General features: G+C 42.8%; 1 protein-coding gene across 2 annotated transcripts in view; it reads left to right on the top strand.

The window, feature by feature from the left end:
* The window catches only part of SCAF4 (SR-related CTD associated factor 4), a 144836-nt gene extending 133651 nt beyond the window's left edge, over positions 1-11185 (top strand). Inside the window, exons 20-21 of one of the 2 annotated variants that reach the window (XM_056559542.1) lie at positions 7499-8041; positions 8072-11185. In XM_056559542.1, the coding sequence (XP_056415517.1) occupies positions 7499-8041; positions 8072-8814 (1286 nt within the window). In that variant the 3' untranslated portion in view covers positions 8815-11185. Of the gene's footprint in view, positions 1-7498 lie in introns of both variants that reach the window. The other variant, XM_056559541.1, reaches the window with a different exon arrangement.
* Positions 11186-25103: the final 13918 nt, after the last annotated feature.

Here is a 25103-nt window from a genome sequence, read left to right as displayed (position 1 = left end):
GAAAAATAAGATTGTTTCAAGCATGTGATGCTCCTTTAAACTCGGGGCAAGTAACAGGTGTGGGCAATATACAAATCACACTTGAAAGCAGATAAAAAGGAGAGATGTTCACTTAGTCTTTGCATTGTGTGTCTGTGTGCCACATTAAGCATGGACAACAGAAAGAGAAGAGAACTGTCTGGGGACTTGAGAACCAAAATTGTGGAAAAATATCAACAATCTCAGGGTTAAAAGTCCATCTCCAGAGTTCTAGCTTTGCCTTTGTCCACAATTGTCAACATTATCAAGACGTTTGCAACCCATTGCACTGTGTAGCTCATCTCCATGGGCGTGGACAGAAGAGAAAAACGTATGAAAGGTGTCAACGCAGGATAGTCCGGATGGTGGATAAGCAGCCCCAAACAAGTTCCAAAGATATCCAAGCTGTCCTGCAGGCTCAGGGAGCATCCGTGTCAGAACGAACTATCTGTCGACATTTAAATGAAATGAAATGCTATGGCAGGAGACCCAGGAGGACCCCACTGCTGACAGAGACATAAACAGCAAGACTATATTTTACCAAAATGAACTTGAATAATGCAAAATCCTTCTGGGAAAACATCTTGTGGACAGATGAGACAAAGATAGAGCTTTTTGGTAAAGCACATCATTCTACGGTTTACCGAAAATAGAATGATGCCTACAAAGAAAAGAACACAGTACCTACAGTGAAATATGGTGGAGGTTTAATGATGTTTTGGGATAGTTTTGCTGCCTCTGGCACTGGGTGCCTTGAATGTGTGCAAGGCATCATGAAATCTGAGGATTACCAACGGATTTTGGGTCGCACTGTACAGCCCAGTGTCAGAAAGCTAGGTTTACGTCCGAGATCCTGGGTCTTCCAGCAGGACAATGACCCCAAACATACGTCAAAAATTACCCAGAAACGGGTGGCAACAAAGCGCTGGAGAGTTCTGAAGTGGCAGCAATGAGTCCAGATTTTAATCCCATTGAACAACTGTGGAGAGATCTTAAAATTGCTGTTGGGAAAAGGCGCCGTTCCAATAAGAGAGACCTGGAGTTTGCAAAGGTAGAGTGGTCCAACATTCCGGCTGAGAGATGTAAGAAGCTTATTGATGGTTATACGAAGCGACTGATTTATTTTTTCCAATGGGTGTGCAACCAATATGAAGTTAAGGGTGCCAATTATTTTGTCCAGCCCATAGTTGGAGTTTGGTGTGACGTTATGTCCAATTTGCTTTTTGTTTCCTCCCTTTTTTTGGTTTATTTCCAATACACACAAAGGGAATAAACATGTGTATATCAAAAAGTGTTACTGCAATCCTTTCTCTGTGAGAAATACTTCATTTTCTAGAAAGATTTCAGGGGTGCAAACATTTAGGGCCATGACTGGAAGTCTGTTTTAAAGAGCCTTGAAGGGCACCTGTAGCGGTTAACCTTGGGTGCCCTGTTTTAAACAACTTCTTTCAATTTCTTGATACACCCTCCTATTCCTGATATGTGGATTTATATTTTGTCTGACAATTCAGTTAATTGTCTGATCTTATGACCTTAATGTTAATAGGAGTAACTCTAAGGTGGTGGTCAGGATTATCCAGTTTGAGGTGGAGTGTTTTAGGCATAATCTCAGCAATGGAAGGGCATTTCAAGAACCTGTAAAAATGTGTGTGATCAGGGCACTCCTAATCTATTTAATAATGGTAGCATGTAATTTTGTTGGATTGGCTATAGGTCCTTTTTTTAATGTGCCCATACACTATTAACTGTTGGCCAAGCTTTCGTTTGATCAACAGTTATATCTCCTGTACACAAATTATACACAAACATTACCCTATGGGGAGGGATAAACGTTTCCCCTATGGGGAGGGATAGGCCGAAAGTCGGGTCATTCCACCGACCTAATCTGTTGGTGGAGGGTTGGTTGGACAAACATGACAGCAGATTCGGCCAATTTTACCATACAGTATATGGCCATCTTTGTGTCAGTGGGTAAAGGGCAAAAAATCAGACATATTTGATCTAGCTTTTCCAGAAGATGAGCATATGTTTGCAGGAGAGATAGCAAAGTGTTTCGCCCACTGCGTAGCCATGTTAAGGGCCTGTCCACAATGCTGCAAGCAGAATTCCACTGCAGAATTTATTGAGCAGAAATTCAGCGGAGTCCCGTTGTTCTCAATGATATTCTGCTGCACTGTTCACACCGTGGAAATGCAAGATTCAGAACCCACCAAAAGAATGAACATGTTCATGCTTTTGACTATTACTGAAAAAACGGACTAAAACGTAACTTTTAATACTTCCAATAAAACCCAAATATAAAAATGAGAGAATTCGCATGATGTGAATATATATATATATATATATATATATATATATATATATACATACAATTCTTAGTCAAAGGTGTCAACCGATAACATGGAGTCGAAAATAAATATGTAAAGATCACTCGCAGATGTTTTGATTGAAGAAATCATCCCACAATATTCCTACTCATGTCCTTCACAGTTGTGACACAGCACAGTCAAGATGAGGAAGCCCTTTATCAAGTGTAGACTCTCTCTAGCTAAGGGTACCCTAATAATACTATCTTCTAACCAGTGTAAATAGTCTTCCAGTACTTGTCAGTCTTCTAATCCTTTGTCTATCCACAGTGCTCTCTGCTGACACCTCTGTCCATTTTAGAAACTGTCCAGAGTAGGAGCAAATCCCCATAGCAAACCTATCCTGCTCTGGACAGTTCCTAAAATGGATAGACGTGTCAGCAGAGAGCACTGTGGTCAGACAGAAAGGAAATTCAAAATGAAAAGAACTTCCTGTGGAGCATATAGCAGCTAAGTACTGGAAGGGTTAAGATTTTTAAATAGAAGTAATTTACAAATCTATACCTGGTACCAGTTGATAAAAAAAAAAAAAGAGAGAAATGTTTTCCAGGGGAGTACCCCTTTAAACTACAGAAAGTGTATAGTCTGTGTTGTGTGAAAAAGTTCAACATGTATGTTCAGGAATTGTCCTGATGCATTTCCCCATGTTACACACAAGGTTTGCCAGGGGGGGACTAGTATGTTATGAGCAAAAGGGGTTAAAGGGTTACCTGTGTCCTGTATATCAGTAACCGAATAGTCAATGCACAATGGCATGTCGCCTACTCTCCCTCCTCCAAAAATTGACATCCTCATGGCGTCCAGATACATCAATCCCCTGGCTTCTGACACTTACCATGTCAGTTTGGCATAGTGGCAGTCTTACTAAGCCATAGGCAGCTACACCTGTCTGTCGGAGAGCTCAGGCTGACATTTACTTTTGAGCCTTACAACACATATTACATACTTTGTCTTTATGACTTTTACTAGCTACTTTAAATTGTCAACTATACAGTGAACAACACCATTTGTCGTAACCATTCACCCAACCTCACTTTTGTGTTATACCAGAATCTCATAATTGAGTTGTTCTTAATTCTTCTGCCTACAAACACGAGTTCAGTGCGTACATTTTTTTTTTAGTTGTAATTTGGTACATTGTATGATTTTTAAACTGGTCATATACATGAGATGTCAATCAAATACAGTAAGCATGCATTTACACTACTGGAGAAATTGAGCTTGGAGATTCTGGTGCAGCAGCCTCCCATTGTCTTCAGTAGGATTCTGCTGCACAGGGTACATACACTGCTGAATTTTTGGACTCTGACGAAAAACATGTTCATTCTTTTGGCGAAATCTGCTCAGATATGCATTGCCATAAATGAAGACAGAACATGTCCAAATGATCCTAGCACCAACTGAATTATTTGCTGCTGGCTGTGCAGACAGTCTGTAGTGTGAATGCAACCTTAATGGTCGTTTATTAACATGTACAATATCCTGCAGATTTCAAAGTAAAGTAAATGACTTAAAAGGGGTTTGGAAATTTTATTTAAAAAAACTACTAGTCCACGGGACTAAAACGGAGCAAAATCTACTTGTACATCATGACGATCCACTTGTCCCGGCCAATTTTCGCTTTTACACTCTCGTTTTCCCTCCTAGCCCTATAATAGCCATAACTACCTATTATAATGATACCTTTTAAGTTTTCATAACCTATGCTTCAAAACAAAAACAAAAATATTGGTGAAGTGATAGTAAAAGATAATTTTGCTAATTTGGTGGTTTTCTTTTCTACGCCATTTACCTTGTGGTTGAGCTAACATGTTAGTTTGATACATTAGACCGGCCTGATTACAACAATACCAGATTTGTATAGTTTGTCATGTTTTACTAATTGTAAAAAGAATTCTGAACTTTAAAAAAAAATAAAAAATTGCCATTTTCTGACCCCTGTAGCTTTTTTAAATATATTTTCCACATACCAGGCTGTATGAGGGGTAATTTTTTGTGCCATAATCTGTTTTTTGTATTGTTACCATTTTGGTATTGATCTGACTTTTTTTTAAATTTTTTTTTTATTTTTTTTTTTTATCGCTTTTAACTTTTTTTCTGGGATATTATAAAAATTGCAATTCTGGGGTTTGGTATTTTTTTTACATTAACGTCATGTACCATACGGGATACATAATGTTATAATAATAGTTCGTACAATTATGCACGCACCAAAACCAAATATGTTTATTTTTATTATGTTTACATGTTTTTATATAGGAAAAGGAGTGATTTAAACTTAATATGGAAAAGGGGTTTTAAAAACTTTTTTATTAAACCATTTATTTATTTATTTTATTTACACTTTATTAGTCCCTTAGGGGACCTTTAGGAGGAATCATTAGATTCCTCATGCAGATCAATAGAGTTCTATTGAACTCCATTGGTCTGTGTGCTCTGTGATCCATTGATAGAGCCTAGTCCAACCAGGTTCTATCAATGACAGAGCTACGGACACCAGGGAATCAGAGGTAAGCCCTCCGGCTACCTCTGTAGTGGATCGCGCTGCGGGAGGGCGATCTAGTCCACTAGGAAGCTTTCACATGTCCGTTTAGACGCCGCCGTCAGCTTTGACAGCAGCCATCTAAAGGGTTAATAGCCAGCCACTTCGATCAACGCATGCTGGCAATTAGCGGCGGCCCCCCAGCTACTGAAAACAGCTGAGGGCTACAGAGTATGGAAGGGGGAGGATTCCAGAAACCTCTCCATACACTACTCTGAGCGCCGCCGTGCTTGTAGGTGGCTTTCAGGTTCGGCCCTGCTTTCCCTAAGCAGAGCTAAGGAGCTGAAAAATTCACCTGCCTGACACCCGGAGCTGCATGTCCCGGGCGTAGGGCGATTGACCACATCCCTGACTGAACATGGCTTAAAATCCTGTGCATCAAATCTGCACAGGATACTGTACATGTGAATAGACCCTAAACCTTTTTAAGATGACCACCCACAATAAAAATGTCTTTTAAGGGGTTGGTCGTCTCAAAGATAATCAGTGTGTATAATATGTGGTAAAACCAAAAGTGTCACAGGAAATATGCTCTGGATAAGGAGTTGGTCTTCTGGAGAGGTTTTACTGTACTTGTTTGATCATCCAGTAAATTTTTTTTCCCCATACTAAAATTTATGTATGCGTGCTGAACATACATGTTTATGAGGAGAGGGAAATGGGTCATTACCAAACCCCTCTGTTAACTACCTATCTCATACAAGGAAAAAGGATTCAGAAATGTTCCATATCCAATACTTCTATCTTCCAACATCTGCCATCGGGGGAACATAATGATGGCATGCATAAACATTAGATTTTCCCCCAATCTAGTATAAGTAGGTTTGTATGAGTTTCATCTAATGTGTCAAGAAAATCTCAAGAAAAATACAATGTAAAAAATTACAAAATTATACTGTACTATTATACACTGGAGCGGGGCTCACGTTATGCAGTAGGATAAGTAGTATTGTTTTTTTTTGTTTTTTTTTTTACCTTACCAACTATGTATTTACAAATTTTCATACACAAGCAGTAGAGGTCTGGCACTGCTAGATTATGAGAGCAAAGGCATAGATAAAATACAGCTAATAAATATGTCTATCCGGAAAGTGGTTGCTGTGGGTAACTGTGGTTTGTCCTATCAAAGAATGTCTAGAGATGCAGCACATTCATGACATGTAGATAGGAATAAAGAAAGCACTCACCGCAGCCAAAGTTGCGACAGGAGTGCAGCGGGTGGATAGACACACAGGGAGCAATAGATGGAACAGGTGAGGTGGGGGTAGCAACCGGTTTCACGCACTGAGGCGCTTCCTCTGGCCCACAATGGGCCAGAGGAAGCGCCTCAGTGCGTGAAACCGGTTACTGCCCCCGCCTCACCTGTTCCATCTATTGCTCCCTGTGTGTCTATCCACCACACTACATGTACCCGAATACTGGAATAAACCTACATATTGCTGTCGCAACTTTGTCTGTGGTGAGTGCTTTATCTTTATCCCTATCTACATGTTATGTATTTTCAAAGTTAGGGTAAGAGTTGACGCAAGTAGTATATTTCACACTTGTACATTGAAAAACAAGCAAAAAGGTTTTCTGTTTACCGTACGCAGCGTGCCCATAGACCAAACATAGTTGTATTTGTGACTACTTTTGGTCTATTTTGTCACCGTTATACATTTTATTTGTGGTAGCGCGATTCTGTACTGCCAATAAAACGTACAGTGAAGCAGACCAAACATGCGTCACAGTTTAACATGATACAGTAATCATCATTTCATACAAGGAATCATTGAGGTCACAACTAATAGGAATTTTTACTAAAAATATTTGAGAAATACCTGATTATAACAGCAATTCTTTTACCGTACAAGTATTGGGACATGCACATTTTTGGGACTTTAAAGTTTCATCGATAAGCTATAAGATGCATTTGATCTCTTGAGAAACACACTAAATTACAGAGCTTCGCTATTTGCAAATAGTGACTATTATACAAATTATTCTAAACATAACTACATTAGTTACTGCTCGTATAAGGGCAGGTTTCTTGATTTATCACCGTTACATTATCTACGTGCATTACAAGTGTGGATATAGCCCTTCCCACCCAATTGTTGACAGTGCTGTAAAGCACCTGGAATTTACATTGAACAAACATTAGGAATGTCTGTCCATTCAGCTGGTAATCCTTCATGTATGTCTGCATTACAGTACAATGACCCATGTGCAAACATTCAACAATGCACATAAAGCACCCATGAGCCTAAAGAGGCCCATACGATAGGATTCAGAGATGAATTTGCTGAAGTGTCAAGTTCAGCCAACTTTCAGATGGGATTTTCAAACAAATGAACATTTCCCAATACTGGGGGAATTATGTTTCTGGGAATAATATCTGCCCTTAAGATTTATTGCTTTTTGTACATGTTTTGTGTATGGGCTCAGTTATAAAACTGTATTGCTATCAGCCACTAATACAGAATGATCAAAATGCTTAATTTTCTAGGCTTTGTATTTTTTTGTACTGCTGTAATAGATTTTTTATATAAAAAAAAATGTTTCATTCATCTTTATTTTTTTTATATTGTAGGCGCTTCGCAGGGTGGAGCTCCTCAGGGACCCCAGACAGGTGCTTCACCAGGCTCAACCTCGGGTCCTCCTGGTCCACACCAAGGGCCTCCAAACTCATCTCAAGGTCCTCAGGGCCCTCCCCAGACTACTTCAGGTTCATCGCAGGGATCAACTCAAGGTCCTCCAGTTCAGTCCCAGTCTCCTCAGAGTGGTCCACCACAGGGGCCTTCAGCGGGGACACCACCAGGGCCCATAATTGGATTACAGGGTCCATCAACTGGTCTTCTGGGAGCAAGACCAGGGCTTATACCACTGCAAAGACCACCTGGAGTACCCTCACCTCACATGCAGAGGTTTCCTGGAATGCCACATAGACCAATGCTGCCTCACATGGCACCCAGAGGTCCTCCTCCGGGGCCAGGTGGCTTTGGAATGCCACCACCACATGGAATGAGAGGTCCTTATCCACCTCAGGGTCACTTTGGAAGGCAGGGAGGACACGGGGGGCCAGAAGAAGGCAGACCATTTAGGGGCGATAGACGAGGGTTTAATCCTGATAGAGGTGAGAGACATGGGTTTAATCCTGATAGAGGTGAGAGACATGGATTTAATCCTGATAGAAATGAAAGAGGTAGGTTTAATCCTGAAACAGAAGATGATGGGTTTAATCCCGAAATGGATGAGGGGCCTATGTTTAATCCAGAGATGGATGAGGGTGAAACATTTGAGACTGAAATGGAAGAAGAGCAAAGATTCAAGCCAGACAGACCTGTGTTCAACCCGGTTAGGCAGGCTATGCGCCCTGAGAGGCCAGGTTTTCATCCTGAACGACAGGGCTTTAATCCAGAAAGACCAGGCTTCCATCCAGATAGAAATGATCGTCAAGGTTTTGTTCCTGAAAGAGAGAGGTTTGGTGGTAGAAGGTCATTTGGTAACCGCAATGAGGATGAGCGAGAACATTTTGGTAGCCGATTTGATGATCGTGATCACGAGCGACCAGGGCGTGGTAGGAGAAACTGGAGCAGAGGAAGTCCTGACCGTGATAGAAATAGGGATAGTGAGGAGAGAAATAGGTGGCCAGGACCAGGAGGGCGAGAAAGGGAGCCTAGAAGAGTACTTCTTGATTTCCCTGACAACCGAAAGCAAGGTATCAATGAGAAACACGAGCCTGTCAGTGGTAAACCTGAAAATCCAGAGAAAGAGAAAGCTGAACCTAAAGAGCAGAAACCTGTTGAGGAGAAGGCCTCTGAGAAGACCTCTGAGAAGACCTCTGAGAAGACCTCTAAAACGTCACCATCTTCTGAACCAGCAAAAAAGGAAGCTGGATCTACATAAGAAGCTGCACGCTTGGACTTAACTAGGGTTGGGTAGGGGTTAACTCTTGTGTAGAGCTTCAGAGTTGTACAATATGCTGTAAAATATTTGCTTCTGGTGTATGGCATCCTGTTATAGGTTCTTGAGGATTGTAAACTAATTGTCTTTCCTTCTACTTAAATGGTTACGAAATGCTCCAAAATGTTATTAAAAAAGAAAAGAAAAAAAAAAAGCTTCCTAAGTTTTGCTGTAGCTTTTTAAATGTCATCTTTAAAAAGGTTACAGATTTTTTTTTGTTTTAATGGAGCAAGCACCTTTTAAGCTATTGAAAACATTAGGGGTGTGTTTTTAATAAACTCTCTATTTTCGTAACAAATTTTGTGTGATTCTTAGTTTTGGGTTAACAAAAATAAATTATAATGAATCACCCATTATACAAAAACTATTGGACCTCATTCATTGACACTGTCTAGCAGAAAATCTGGCATTCTTTCCCACAGCAGCTAATGAGATCAGCAAAATAATTGGATTTTAAGTGTTGAACAATTTTTATTGGAAAGGAATATCTTGTCAGAAGGGAATCTATCAGCCCTATATGATGCACAGAGCTGCAGATCGCTAATAGGAAGTTAAATCAAATTATATCTATCTCTAAGAGTGTCTGTTTGCAAAGTTATAATTGCATTTTCCTTTACAAGCTAAAGTGTCATAGAGGCCGGGCTAAGCTGCAGCATGCATGCTTTCTCCCTCCCCCACCCCTTCTTGTTTGGCTTCCAGCACTATGTTAATCAGTTAAGGTAGGGAGGTGTGGCGGAGAGAGAAGTGTATGCTGCAGCTTGACACCGCCTCTATCACACTTGAGCTCTGAACTTGATACACAGCTGACAGACTCCCTTTACTGAGAATCTATTACTTTTGAGGAAGCTTCTTAAAGCATATTACATTAATGGGGTTGCCTGGTGAAAGTTATTTTATCCTCTATTCACAGGCTTAGAACACTGTGAACTGGACCTGGATTTCAGTAAGAGCGCATGCTGTCGACAGCACTCGCTCCATTCATTTGACGGCACAAGTTACATTTTATTTGTATATGCTTCTGTATGGATTGTAAAAAAAAAAATGTCTTCTACTTGCTTACAAAAGCAATTCTTACAAAAAGTTCCAACTTTTTATTAAAGTGTACCTGGCATTTGCAAAAATGTTTTATATAATGTAGATAACAACATATGTATATTTGTAATATACATTGGTTGAAACGTGTATATTTTTGGGTGAAAAAAAATGTTTGCTTGTCCCTGCAGCTATTGACTGTGTATTGTCTGTGGGCTCTGCCCGCTGAGGACAGGCTGCGCGCTCTGCCCGCTGAGGACAGGCGGGGTTTTGCGCGCTGATGTTCTGTGACCTGCTCCCGACTAACGCAGCAGGATGATTGACAAGCCAGGAGCCCACACAGAGCCCTGCTTGTCCCACCCTCATTTCCTATATTTGGTCTCCTCACAAACACACAGGCAATAGCTGCAGGGAAAGCATTTTCCCCCACACAAAATATACACATTTTTTTAACCAATATGTATTACAAATATACATAATAACAGGTACACTTTAAAAAAAAAATAATAATAATTGCAATTTGCAACATAAAGGTCCGCAGTTCAAAGACATGCATGCATGAAAGTATGCATGAATACAAAGTTTTCTATAATCTACAATACAATATCTTCCAACCTATTATCAGACTTTGTTAGTGCCAAATTATTGGGCATTTTCTGTACTCCGGAATAATTGTTGGTATAGATCTTTACTTAATAATTTCATGCGAAGTTATAACTAAGGTTATCCCAGTTCTGTTGGTTTATTGCTGCACAATAATTGTAGTCACTTCTTAAAGGGGTACTCCGCCGCTCAGTGTTTGGAACAAAATGTTCCGAACACATTGAGAAGTTGCCGGGAGCTTGTGTTGTCATAGCCCCGCCCCCTCATGACATCACGCGCTGCTTCCTCAATGCAAGTCTATGGGAGAGGGTGTGACGGCTGTCACCCCCCCTCCCATAGACTTGCATTGAGGGGGCGGGGCTATGACATCACAAGCTCCCGGCTCTAAGCGTTCGGAACATTTTGTTCCAAACGCTGAGCAGCGGAGTACCCCTTTAAGTTTCCACCCAACTGCAGGACATAATGGTTTATGTAATGCCTTAAAATCTCCTGGTTCCCGCTGAACGTCGTTCAGTTATTTAATCCAAAAAACAATCTTCTTTACCGATGTGTTTTCTTTGTTTAGAAAAAAGTTTATTATATGAATCTCACCTAAATATGACCTCAGAAAATGATATGGACTGTTTTGTTTCCTTATTAGAGGATTTGATTTCATATAATAAAGCTTATGGCAAACCGAATCACATGTGGAGTAGACGTCAGGTGTCATTCATATTCTTCTGATAAAATGTTGTCTACTTTGAGCAAGGTTTGTTTAGGGTCCAGTCACTCTCACATTCTGCTGCATATTTTCTGCAGCTGATTGTGCTACCTATTCACTTCAACAGGTATCAATCAGCTGCAGAAAATCCTGTGAATGTACCCTAAAAGGGTCTCAAAGACGAAAAGCAGATTATAAGTGTTCCACTGCAAGGACCTCCAACAATCTCCTTTTTTATACTTAGTAATTCTGTCTGATATTTTAAATTTTTTTCCCTATTTGTGCAAATACAGTGAAGGAGTTTAAGCACGCATAGGCATAAGGCTGTTCATATAAGATAGGGATAGGCATAAGGCTGTCCTTTATATAAGCTAGGTATAAGGCTATCCTTCATATAAGATAGGGATAGGCATAAGGCTATCCTTCATATAAGATAGGGATAGGCTTAAGGCTATCCTTCATATAAGATAGGCATAAGGCTGTTCTTCATTTAAGATAGGGATAGGCATAAGGCTGTCCTTTATATAAGATAGGGATAGGTATAAGGCTATCCTTCATAAAAGATAGGGAGAAGGACCATTTATAATATTCAGAATATTGGGCAGACTAGATGGGCCAAATTGTTCTTATCTGCCAACACATTCTATGGTTCTAATCTGCTGTAATGTGCGGGATAATCTTCGCGGTACTTCAAGAAATCAACCAGCATGTGCAGCAAATTTACCCATAGATGCCAGTCACCCATTAAAGGGGTACTCCGGCGCTAAGACATCTTATCCCCTATCCTGCCGCTGTGGACCCCCGTGATTTTGCACGCAGCACCCCGTTATCAGTCCTGGAGCATGTTTGCTCCAGGTCTGATTACTGGCGATCACGGGGGCCAGAGCATTGTGACTTCACGGCCCCGCCCCTGTGTGGCATCATGCTCCGCCCCCCTCAATGCAAGCCTATGGGAGGGGGCGTGACAGACCATGATCGCCAGTAATCAGACCACGCTCCGCCCCCTCAATGCAAGCCTATGGGAGGGGGCTTGACAGACCATGATTGCCAGTAATCAGACCTGGAGCGAACATGCTCCTGGGACTGATTATAACAGGGTGTTGTGTGCAAGATCATGGGGGTCCCCAGCGGCGGGACCCCCGCAATCAGGCATCTTAGTGCCGGACTACCCCTTTAAAGGTCGACAAAGTGTCATTTGGGCCTCCGGGTAGTATCTTGCATTTTTCTGCTCGATGAAATCGTTCAAAATGCTTTGTTATTCCATAGAGCTGGATCCTGTAAAGAAAATAAAAAAAAGTAAACCCAATAGTTTATGTATATGAAATGGGAGTATAGGTCATAAGAACAGTGCAATTCTTGTCCATGGGCAGCGTCTGGTATTGCTTCTCAGACCCATTTTCTTGACTGGACTGCAATACCATACACTGCCAGAAGAGACTCGTGCTGTTTTTCTAGAAAATAAAAAGAAACAGCGGTGTTTTTAACCCTGTACAATTTTCACTGAGTAGCTACAAACAGGTTTTTATTTAGTTATTTTTATTTTTTTTATTTTAAATGGGGTAAAAGAAAAGAAGCTGAAGAACATTAAGTTATTTGGCTTCTATTAACGGTACAAATTTACTTACCAAATTGTTCCTTACAAGGAGTCTAGAAACATTGGGGCAAGGTTTTTACATCAATCAAAGAAAATGTGCAGGTAAATCATGTGGTTACCATTTCAAGATCTTGTCTGTCTTTGTGAAATATTACTAGCTGGACGTCCTCTAAAACACAGCACAAATAAAAGACCATGTGGGTGCTCTAAAAATCGAGTCCAGAAGTTAGTAGAGTGGGTGACCCACAGTATAGTAACATTCAGCCACAGCATTCTTTTATCGTGAAAAAAAAAAAGATTGAGGCCAAATTTCCCTTGATGGAAGTGAAGATTTCCTGAAATGCTGATCTCCTAACATCCACAGGTAACATTTCGCGGGTCTCCTGGCAGAACAACAACCTAGTTGATTTTATCACAGCAGGAAACGTTAAAAAAAATGAATCCTAGCCAATCCTTTAGTAGGGATCTCTGGAGGACAAGACTACCCTACCTATTGAGCAGATAAATAGCAGAATGTATTTTTTATTTAAATATCTTTATATTAACACACAGGTTAAAGGGAACCCATCATCAGATTTTACCATATAGAACGCTTGGCAAAGCGTTATATAGGGTAAAATTGTTGTCCTCTCCATCCCCGGGGGACGCTCCTGCCCCCAGGGATGGTGAAGTAAGTAGTCACCTGGGCGGGGAGCTCTTCTCCCCTACTCCTGTTCTTCGGCCTCCGCTTGATTGATGGGCCGCGTCATTGTTCCGCTCACTGAACAGACAGAGCAGAGTGATGACGCGGCCCATCAATCAAGCGGAGGAGGCGTCGCTCCCGGCCGAAGAATGGGAGTAGATGAGAAGAGCTCCCCACCCAGGTGACTACTTACGACGGCAGTGGTGACTAGTTTATAACTTCATATCTTCACCATCCCTGGGGGCAGGAGCGCCCCCCGGGAATGGTGAGGACAACAATTTTACCCTATATAATGCTTTGCCAAGCGTTATATAGGGTAAAATCTGATGATTGGTTCCCTCTAAAAAGGAATTAAGGGTTAATTTCCCACACTTTTAGCTTTTATGTTACAAGTAATGTCTGCATATGAATAGTCAATTAGTTTGTTATATCTAAGGTGGATGCATTGAGCAGGCAAGATACTGAGCCATAGGGGGCAGAAAAGAACTGCCAAATAGGCTTGCATAAAAAGGTGCCTGAACAGTACTACCAACATTTTCAAGGTTTTGATATCGTTTTAATTCTTTTTCATTGTTTGAGAAGGGAAAAAATTCAGTGATCTCTGGAAACTAACATAAGGTCAGGTAGACCATGAAAGATTTCAGCCAAAACTGCTAGAATAATTGGTTGAGATACGAAGAAAAATAAGACCGGTAACCTCAGGAGAAATATAGGCTGCGGTTATTTCAAGGTGCACAATATACATGAACAAAAAATATCTGCAGGTCGAAAAGAAGCCTTTAATGCACCAATGCCACAAAAATGGCCCTGGCACACTGTTATTTGGAGTGATGAGACCAAAAGGGAACTTTATGGTCACAACTATAAGCGCTATGTTTGGAGAGGGGTCAACAAGGCCTATGGCAAAAAGAATACCATCCCCACTGTGATCGCACTGTAGAGAAAGGGATGGCACTTAAGTGGTGTTACCTAGCAAGGATCCAATTTTGTCAGGTATTGTATTAGTGTATAAGTCTGACACCTTCAGAATGTAAAATAAAAAAAATATAAAAAGACATCAGAAAGGCAAGATACGTTTTGCGGCCATCACAGACTCCTCACTTTAAAGGCTTATTCGCATGACAAAATATCTGCGGCAGGCACTGATAAATTAGTTGACACTGGTAACACTCAGTATTACGTAGCCTTACCATGACACCCTATGATTTACTCTACACACAGACTGGGAGAGATGCATCACTGAGTGCATCTCTGTGATGCATTTTGCAGCTGTTGGGGCCACCCTCCCTCACTACTTACCCAGGTCCTAGTGGCGTTTTTAAACTTTAGAGTATATGTAAATCAAAAGTGTGCTGGGATTGCGCTGCCTGCAACAGTTTTATGCTGCCCATGGTTTGGACAGCATAAAACTGAGAACAGGTTCCCTTTCATATCATGGAGCCACTGTGGGGAGATTTCAAACATGCGGTTTATGCAAGAAGACCAATGTTTTTGCATGACCTGGATGCATTTTCCCCCAAAAAAATAAGATTTTGGGGCATCAAAGACAACAATTATAAAACTATTATGAGTGAGGAAATACCTGGGTGGTACTGGAGAGGACCCAGCGGTCCTGGTACATATTGGCACCAATGATAAAGTAAGAGGTAGGTGGTGTGCTTAAAAATGATTTCAGGGACTTAGGCCGCAAGCTTAAGGCAAGGACCTCCAAGGTAGTATTTTCTGAAATATTACCTGTACCACAAGCCACACCAGAGAGGCAGCGGGAGATCAGGGAGGTAAACAAGTGGCTCAGAAACTGGTGTAGGAAGGAGGGGTTTGGGTTCATGGAGAACTGGGCTGACTTCGCTGTCGGTTACCGGCTCTACCGTAGGGACGGGCTGCACCTCAATGGGGAGGGTGCAACTGTGCTTGAGGAGAAGATGGCTAGAAGGGTGGAGGAGTGTTTAAACTAGGGACTTGGGGGGGAGGGAACCTAAAACATAGAGTGGGAAGATAGTGTAGATAGAGAGGGGGGACTTATTAATGTACCTGGGGGTGGAGCGGAGGGAGGGGTTAGAATAGTTAATAGGGATAGGCTTCACAGGAAACAAAAACATACACCATCGAATTGCATGTTTACTAATACCAGAAGTCTGTCCAATAGAACTGGAGTTGAAAATTTCTGAGAATTATGAGATAGTGGGTATAACAGAGACTTGGTTGGACAATAGCTGTGACTGGGCGGTCAACATACAGGGTTATAGTCTACTCAGGAAGGATCGGACAAAACAGAAAGGGGGAGGAGTTTGTCATTATGTAAAGTCCAGTCTGAAGGCCGCACTACGGGAGGATATATGGGAGGGAAACGATAATGTGGAGTCATTATGGGTAGAAATATATGGAGATAAAAATAAATTCTGATAGGGGTTTGTTATAAGCCACCAAACATAATGGAAGAGGCAGAAGATCAATTACTGAGGCAAATAAACAAGGCAGCAAATCAGAACGAGGTGATAATAATGGGGACTTTAACTATCCTGATATAAACTGGGAGACTGAGACCTGTGAATCTCATAAAGGAAACAGGTTTCTGACTATAACTAAAGACAATTATCTGTCCCAAATGGTGAAGAGCCCGACCAGAGGGGACGCCCTACTAGACTTAATATTAACCAACAGACCTGACAGAGTAACTAATGTGCAGGTAGAAAGACACCTAGGAAATAGTGATCATAATATAATACATTATAACTTGTTCTTCAATAAGGGAATCTCGCGAGGGGCCACAAAAACAATGAACTTTAGGAAGGCAAAGGTCAATCAACTCAGAGAAGCCCTTAACAATATAAAATGGGATAATGTCCTCAAAAACAAAAATACTGACACTAAATGGAAGACTTTTAGGAATATCTAAAATTCTCACTGTAAGAAGTATATACCTTATGGGAATAAAAGGGTCATAAATAAAATAAAATCAATATGGATGAATAAAAATGTTAAGGGGGCAATAAATGACAAAGATAAAGCATTTAAACTACTAAAAAAGACAACAGTGAAGAAGCATTAAAAAGCTATAGAGAGAAAAAAATATATAAAAGCGGCAAAAATAGAGACAGACTCATTGCCAAAGAGAGTAAAACTAACCCCAAAATGTTATTTAACTATATAAATAGCAAAAAGGTCAAAAATGAAAGTGTTGGCTCTTTAATATATTTGCTTTTTCCTGATCCCCATTTATAATTTCTTCCTCATCATTTTTTAAACAAATTCTTCTCCACTGTATTCAATGAGGAAAAGGAAATGCCAGGTGAAATACAGCGAGATAAGGTAAACTCCCCAGTACAGGTCACCTGTCTAACCCAGGAAGAAGTACAGTGCCACCTACAAAAAATCTAAATGGACAAATCACCAGGTCCAGATGGCATTCACCCCCATGTTCTAAAGGAATTATGTAATGTGATAGACAGACCCCAATTTTTAATATTCAGGGACTCAACAGTGACAGGGACTGTTCCACAGGACTGGCGCATGGCAAATGTGGTGCCAATATTTAAAAAGGGGTCAAAAGGTGACCCTGGGAATTATAGACCTGTTAGTTTAAAGGGGTACTCCGGTGAAAACCTTTTTTTTCTTTTAAATCAACTGGTGGCAGAAAGTTAAACATACCGTATTTATCGGCGTATAACACGCACACAGACTTTAGGCTAAAAATTTTAGCCTAAAAAGTGCGTGTTATACGCCGATACACCCCCAGGAAAGGCAGGGGGAGAGAGGCCGTCGCTGCCCGCTTCTCTCCCCCTGCCTTTCCTGGGGTCTAGAGCGCTGCTGTCGGCCCTTTTCACCCCCTGGTTATCGGCGCCGCTGCCCGTTCTGTCCCCCTGACTATCGGTGCCGGCGCCGATAGCCAGGGAGAGAGAAGCGGCGCCGACAGCCAGGGGGAAAGAAGGGGCAGCGGCACCCATTGCCGGCGCCGCTGCCCCGTTGCCTCCCCCCATCCCCGGTGGCATAATTACCTGAGTCCGGTCCGCGCTGCTCCAGGCCTCCGCCGTGCGTCCCCGGCGTCATTGCTATGCGCTGAACGGCGCGGCGCTCTGACGTCATGCGCCGCGCCGTGCATAGCAATGACGCCGGGGACGCACGACGGAGGCCTGGAGCAGCGCGGACCGGACTCAGGTAATTATGCCACCGGGGATGGGGGGAGGCAACGGGGCAGCGGCGCCGGCAATGGGTGCCGCTGCCCCTTCTCTCCCCCTGGCTGTCGGCGCCGCTTGTCTCTCCCTGGCTATCGGCGCCGGCACCGATAGTCAGGGGGACAGAACGGGCAGCGGCGCCGATAACCAGGGGGTGAAAAGGGCCAACAGCAGCGCTCTAGACCCCAGGAAAGGCAGGGGGAGAGAAGCGGGCAGCGACGGCCTCTCTCCCCCTGCCTTTCCTGGGGGTATATCGGGGTATACACGCGCACACACGCACCCTAATTTTTTTCATGGATATTTGGGTAAAAAACTTTTTTTACCCAAATATCCGTGGTAAAATGAGGGTGCGTGTTATAGGCCGGTGCGTGGTATACCCCGATAAATACGGTATTTGTAAATTACTTCTATTAAGGCAGCAGTGCTAACCACTGAGCCACCATGCTGCCCTTAGCATACATCTGCTATGCATGGTTGCTAAAATGGACAGAGATGTCAGCAGAGAGCACTGTGCTCGTGATGTCATCAGTGTTCCAAAAAGAAAGGAATGTCCTCTGTAGCATTCAGCAGATAATAAGTGCTGGAAGGATTAAGATTTTTTTATAGAAGTAATTTACAAATATGTTTAACTTTCTGCCACCAGTTGATTTAAAAGAAAAAAGGTTTTCACCGGAGTACCCCTTTAACCTCCATTGTTTGTAAATTGTTTGAGGGTTTTTTAAGAGATGCTATTTTGGAATATCTTGATAAAAATAAATGCATGACCCCATATCAGCCTGGCTTTATGAGGGATCGGTCCTGTAAAACTAACCTGATCAGCTTTTATGAGGAGGTGAGCTCCAGACTGGACCAGGGGCAATCGCTGGATGTCGTATATCTGAATTTTTCCAAAGCATTTGATACGGTTCCACATAAAAGGTTGGTGCATAAAATGAGAAGGATTGGGCTGGGGGAGAATGTGTGTAAGTGGGTAAGTAACTGGCTCAATGATAGGAAACAGAGGGTAGTTATTAATGGTACTTATTCTGATTGGGTGACTATTACTAGTGGGGTACCACAGGGCTTGGGTCCTGTTCTATTTACTATTCAACCCCTCTACAAGGTCATTAATAAATATATTAAAGTATGAATCTTTGTAGATGATACTAAACTCTGTAAAGTGGTGAACACTATAGAGGACAGTGCACTGTTACAAATGGATCTGGATAGGCTGGAGGCTTGGGCTGGGAAGTGGCAGATGAGGTTCAACATTGATAAATGTAAGGTAACGCACATGGGGAAGAAAAATCCGGCTGGGATTATGTATTAAATGGGAAAACACTTGGGACGACTGATGTGGAAAACGACTTTGGAGTCTTAGTTAAAAGTAAATTTAGCTGTAGTGACCAGTATCGGGCAACTGCTGCCAAGGCAAATAAAATCATGGGGTGCATCAATAGGGGCATAGATACCCACGAGAAGGAAATAATTCTACCGCTGTACAAATCACTAGTCAGACCACACATAGAATACTGTGTACAGTACTGGTCAGACCACACATAGAATACTGTGTACAGTACTGGGCACCAGTGTACAAGAAAGATATAGTGGAGCTGGAGGGGGTTCAAATACAGGCAACCAGGGTAATACGGGGAATGGGAGGACTACAGTACCCAGAAAGATTATCAGAATTAGGGTTATTTAGTTTAGAAAAAAAGAAGACTTAGGGGAGACCTAATAACTATGTATAAATATATCAGGGGACATTACAGAGATCTCTCCCATGATCTATTTATACCCAGGACTGTATCTATAACAATGGGGCATCCTCTACGTCTTGAGGAAAGAAGGTTTCTACACCAGCACAGGCGGGGGTTCTTTACTGTAAGAGCAGTGAGACTGTGGAATTCTCTCCTGGAGGAGGTGGTCATGGTGAACTCTGTAAAAGAGTTCAAAAAGGGGCTGGATGAATTTTTGGAGAGTAATAACATCGCTGGTTATGTAGATTAGATTTATAGGGACAGAAGGTTGATCCAGGGATTTATTCTGATGCCATATTTGGAGTCAGGAAGGAATTTTTACCTCTAGTATGAGTTTTGTTTTGCCTTCCTCTGGATCAACTCAACTCAGTAGGGACTTATTAGGGGTATAGGTTGAACATGATGGACTCTGGTCTTTTTTTTAACCTTATGAACTATGTTACTATGTTACCTTATATGTGTATGTAAAGTGTTTTGCGGGCGCAGTAGTAGAGGGCTCAGAAAGGAAGGAGCGACAATGGGATTTTGGAGAGTTTTTCTAAAATGGTTTTTGGGGGGCATGTCACATTTAGGAAGCCCCTATGGTGCCAGAACAGCAAAAAATAAAAAAAATCACATGGCATACTATTTTGGAAGCCACACCCCTCAAGGAACATAACAAGGGGTACAGTGAGCCTTAACACCCCACAAGTGTTTGACAAATTTCCGTTAAAGTTGGACGTGAAAATAAAATTAATTTTTTTTTACTAAAATACTGGTGTTACCCCAAAGTTTTTCATTTTCACAAGGGGTATTAGGAGAAAAAGCCTCCCAAAATGTGTAACCCCATTTCTTCTGAGTAAGGAAATACCCCATATGTGGATGTAAAGTGCTCTACAGGTGAACTACAATGCACAGAACAGAAGGAGCGCGATTGGGCTTTTGGAGAGAGAAGTTGGTTGGAATAGAAGTCGGGAGCCGTGTGGTTTTACAAAGCCAGAAAAGTGGACCCCCAACGTGACCTCATTTTTGAAACTACACCCCTCACATAATGTACGATGGGAGTACAGGGAGCATTTACACCCCACTGGCATATGATTTTTTCATTTTCACAGACCACTGTTCCAAAAATCTGTCAGACACCTGTGGGGTGTCAATACTCACTGCATTCCTTATTACATGGGGGTGTAGTCTCCAAAATGGGGGGGGGGTCCACTGTTCTGGCACCACGTCCAACTTTTCCCGATTAGTAAAACACCTGTGGGGTGTTAAGGCTCACTATACCCCTTGTTACGTTCCGTGAGGGGTGTAGTTTCCAAAATGGGGTCACATGTCTGTATTTATTGTTTTGCGTTTATGTCAGAACCGCTGTAAAATCAGCCACCCCTGTGCAAATCACCAATTTAGACATACATAGTGCTCTCTCACTCCTGAGTCTTGTTGTGCGCCTGCAGAGCACTTTGCGTCCACATATGGGGTATTTTCGTACAAATGTAGTTTTTTTTTTTTTTTTTTTCCTCCGCTTGTGAAACATTTTTCACTAACATGCTGGTGTAGACCCCAACTTTTCCTTTTCAAAGGAGAAAACGCAATTTCTACTAAAGTACGGAAATACCCCATATGTGGCCCTAAACTGTTCCCTTGAAATACGACAGATCTCCGAAGTGAGAGCGCCATGCGCATTTGAAGCCTAAATTGGGGATTTGCATCCGCCACCAAAATACCCTACGGCAGTGTTTCCCAAAAAGGGTATCTCCAGCTGTTGCAAAACTCCTAGCATGCCTTGACAGTCAGTGGCTGTCTGGCAATACTGGGAGTTGTTGTTTTTCAACAGCTAGAGGCTCCGTTTTGGAAACAGTGCCGTACAAGGCGCTCTATACTTTTATTGGTGGATGAAAGGGGGACTGTGTAAGGGTATATGTAGTGTTTAACTTTTATTGTGTAGTGTTTTTATGGTTCTTTCACACGGGCGGGGGTTTACAGTGAGTCTCTTGCTGGGAGTTTGAGCTGTGGTGGAAAATTTTGCCGCATCTCAAACTTGCAGCACAAAACTCGCTGTATACCCCCCCCCCCCCCCCCATGTGAATGTACCCTGTACAAATCTTCAGCCGTTGCAGATCTACCCTATTTCCCCGAAAATAAACCCTACCCCGAAAGTAAGCCCTAGCAGGATTCTCCGGCTGGGCTGCAATATAAGCCCTACCCCGAAAATAAGACCTAGGCCAGGGGTAATCAACTGGACTGGAAGACCGCGGCCGCCAGTAATGCCCGCAGACTTTCCAAACACCCACCCCCCCTTGGCTGGTCCCGCGGCAAGTTACCGCCGGGGCAGGGACGCTGTCGGGACGTATGCACGGCCGACGTCTAGGACGTGTCCCTGCCCCCGGCTGCTAAGCAACAGAAGGAGATCCCACCGCTGCCGAGAGCTGCAGCTTCTATACAGTACAAGTTGCGGACGCTACCGTATGAAGGTAGGGAAGTGCTGGTCTTCGCTGGGGATTAAATGTGTACCGTAGTTTATTATGGCAGAGGGGTGGGGGGCACTGTAGGAGTGTGGAGGACAACGGGGAAGGGGAGGATGGGGGGCTGCGGGAGTGTGGAGGATGGGGGAGTGTGGAGGATGGGGGGCTGTGGGAGTGTGGAGGATGGGGGGCTGCAGGAGTGTGGGGCTGTAGCAGTGTGGAAGATGGGGGGGGGGGGTGCGTCATCCTCCACACTGCTACAGCCCCCCATCCTCCACACTGCTACAGCCCCACATGTTGTTCAAGGTACATACCGTAAATAAATAAGCCCTACCCAGAAAATAAGCCCTAGTGTGTTTTTTGTGACTAAAATTAATATAAGACCCGGTCTTATTTTCGGAGAAACACGGTACAACTCCCAACATGCACTGACGGACCATTCATGCTGGGAGTTGTAGTTTTGCAACAGCTGGAGGCACATTGGTTGCAAAAGTTTGTTACTTAACTCAGTGTTTCACAACCAGTGTGCCTTCGGCTGTTGCATAACTACAACTCCCATCATGCACGGATAGCTGAAAGGCATGCTGAGAGTTGTAGTTTTGCAAAAAGTGGAGGCACACTGCTACAACTCCCAGCATGCCCTTCAGCTGTCCGTGCATGCTGGGAGTTGTAGTTATGCAACAGCTGGATGCATTTTCACAGAAAAAAATGTGCCTCCAGCTGTTGCATAACTACAACCCCCAGAATGCACAGACTACGAAAGGGCATGATGCGAAAGGGAGTTGCAGTTGGAACTCCAGCTATTGCAGAACTACAACTCCCAGCATGCCTTTTGGCTGTGCATGCTGAGAGTTGTTGCTAGGCCACAGCAGGAGGTGAACAGGCCTCACCTCCTGCTGTATCCTTCTGCTCCTGAAGGGACCCTCGCCAGGCCAGGCCAGGCAAAGTTAGGAGACCCCAGCCAGCCCCGATCACCGCCCAGCAGGGTAGTGATTGGTCGTTCCGACCGATCAATCATGTTATCGTTAGGTGGCCCGTGCCACCTCACTCCTGCTGGGTAAGGGTGAATGGGGCCGTCTCAGACCCAATTGACCTGGAATCGCTGGTCTCAATTGACAATTGAAAAATCTGCTCCATAGAAGCAGATGCTCTCTCTGCCCATGAGGACGAGACTGCACGGGTAGAATGAGCCTTTAATTCAAGAGGGGGATTTTTTTTTTTTTTTTTTTTCCCTTTGCCGAATAGGCATCTGAGATGGCCATACGGATCCATCTCACAATAGAACTCTTAAGCCTTTTTCACTTTGTTAGGACCTGCAAACTGGAGAAAAAGGTTCTTGTCTTTCCTCCAGGGACGGGAGGATTCAACCCTGCTCTCCTTACATCTAAACAGTTGAATGATCTTTCTTGATCATTCTTAGGAGCTGAGCAGAAGGAAGGATTAACAATATCTTGGGATCTATGAAAAGATGAAGATACTTTTGGTACAAAATTACGGTCTAATTTGAGAATGATTCTATCATCTCTGACTATAAACAAGGACTGTAAAGTAGAGAGCTGGAATCTCACTGACTCTACGTGCAGATGTTATTGCTATCAAAAATACCATTTTTAAGGTAAGTAATTTGATAGAGATGGACTCTATTGGCTCAAAGGGAGCCTCCAGTAAGGGCCTCAAGGACTACATTAAGGTTCCACGGAGGGTAAAGATTTGTAATCCTAGGCCTAAGTTTCTCAGAGGCTTTAATAAACCTAGACACCCAGCAATCATCTCCTAGTTTCATTTGGAAGAGAGCACTGAGGGCTGAAACCTGCACCTTAAAGGGGTACTCCGGTGAAAACCTTTTTTCTTTTAAATCAACTGGTGGCAGAAAGTTAAACATATTTGTAAATTACTTCTATTAAAAAATCTTAATCCTGTGAGTACTTATTAGCTGCTGAATGCTACAGAGGAAATTCCTTTCTTTTTTGGAACACTGATGACATCACGAGCACAGTTCTCTCTGCTGACATCTGTCCATTTTAGCAACCGTGCATAGCAGATGTATGCTAAGGGCCGCATGGTGGCTCAGTGGTTAGCACTGCTGCCTTGCAATGCTGGGCACTTGGGTTCAAATCCCACTAAGGACAACAATAAATAAAGCATTATTACTATTATAATAATGTCAGCAGAGAGAACTGTGGTCGTGATGTCATCAGAGAGCATTCCAAAAAGAAAAGAATTTCCTCTGTAGTATTCAGCAGCTAATAAGTACAGGAAGGATTAAGATTTTTTTAATAGAAGTAATTTACAAATATCTTTAAGCCACTGGAAGGGGAGAGAGCACACCGTGCAGCTAAGCATGCAAATATACAATACCGCTGGTGTACATTTGCAGCCTCCGGACCCGATAAGTAACAACGCAGCACCTGCGGGGTGCACACACTAGATAGAGTATCAAACAATACAATGAAAAGAGGTAGCGTGCACTCACCGCGGGTAAACAGCTGCAGGCCCGAGGTCCGGGATCACCACGGCATAGACAGAGACGGTAAGGGGCGTAGCCTCTGAGCGCCCCTTACCGTCTGTCTATGCCGTGGTGATCCCGGACCTCGGGCCTGCAGCTGTTTACCCACGGTGAGTGCACGCTACCTCTTTTCATTGTATAATTTACAAATATGTTTAACTTTCTGCCACCAGTTGATTTAAAAGAAAAAAGGTTTTCACCGGAGTACCCCTTTAAGTGTTTGGAGAAAGACCTAAGTCAAAGCCATCTTGCAGAAAATTAAGTATCTGAGGAATGTTAGGGGATTCAAGTGAAAGGAAAACCCACACCAGAAAACATTTTTCCCCAAACCTTAGAATAACTTTTACAGGTGGAAGACTTGCAACTGGCTAGTAGGGTGTTAATTACTCTTTCAGAGAAACCCTTTCTTTCTAGTAGGTAACTCAGTTTCCAGGCCGCTAAGCTGAGGGTATGAACCTGACTGTGCTGGACTGGACCTTGGGGTTAGTAGATCTGGACGAGGAGGAAACCGTATTGGATCTTCCACACTCAGATTTTTGAAGAGGAAACCAACTTCTTTTGGGCCAAAAGGGGGTGATGAGGATTAACGTGCAAGAGTGGATCATCAGCTTGTGTAGTACTCTGGGTATTAGCACTATTGGGGGAAGGCGTATCCCAGGCTGAAAGATCATTCCTGAACTAGAGCATCCACTGCCACTGGAGAGTCTCTGGGATTCAGAGAGAAGAAACTGCTCACTTTGCGCTTCCTCCTGCTGGCAAACAG

This window comes from Hyla sarda, chromosome 2, assembly GCF_029499605.1.
Source record: "Hyla sarda isolate aHylSar1 chromosome 2, aHylSar1.hap1, whole genome shotgun sequence".
Lineage (NCBI taxonomy): Eukaryota > Metazoa > Chordata > Amphibia > Anura > Hylidae > Hyla > Hyla sarda.
The sequence above is the reverse complement of the archived record's forward strand: the minus strand, read 5'-3'. Positions and strand labels throughout refer to the sequence as shown.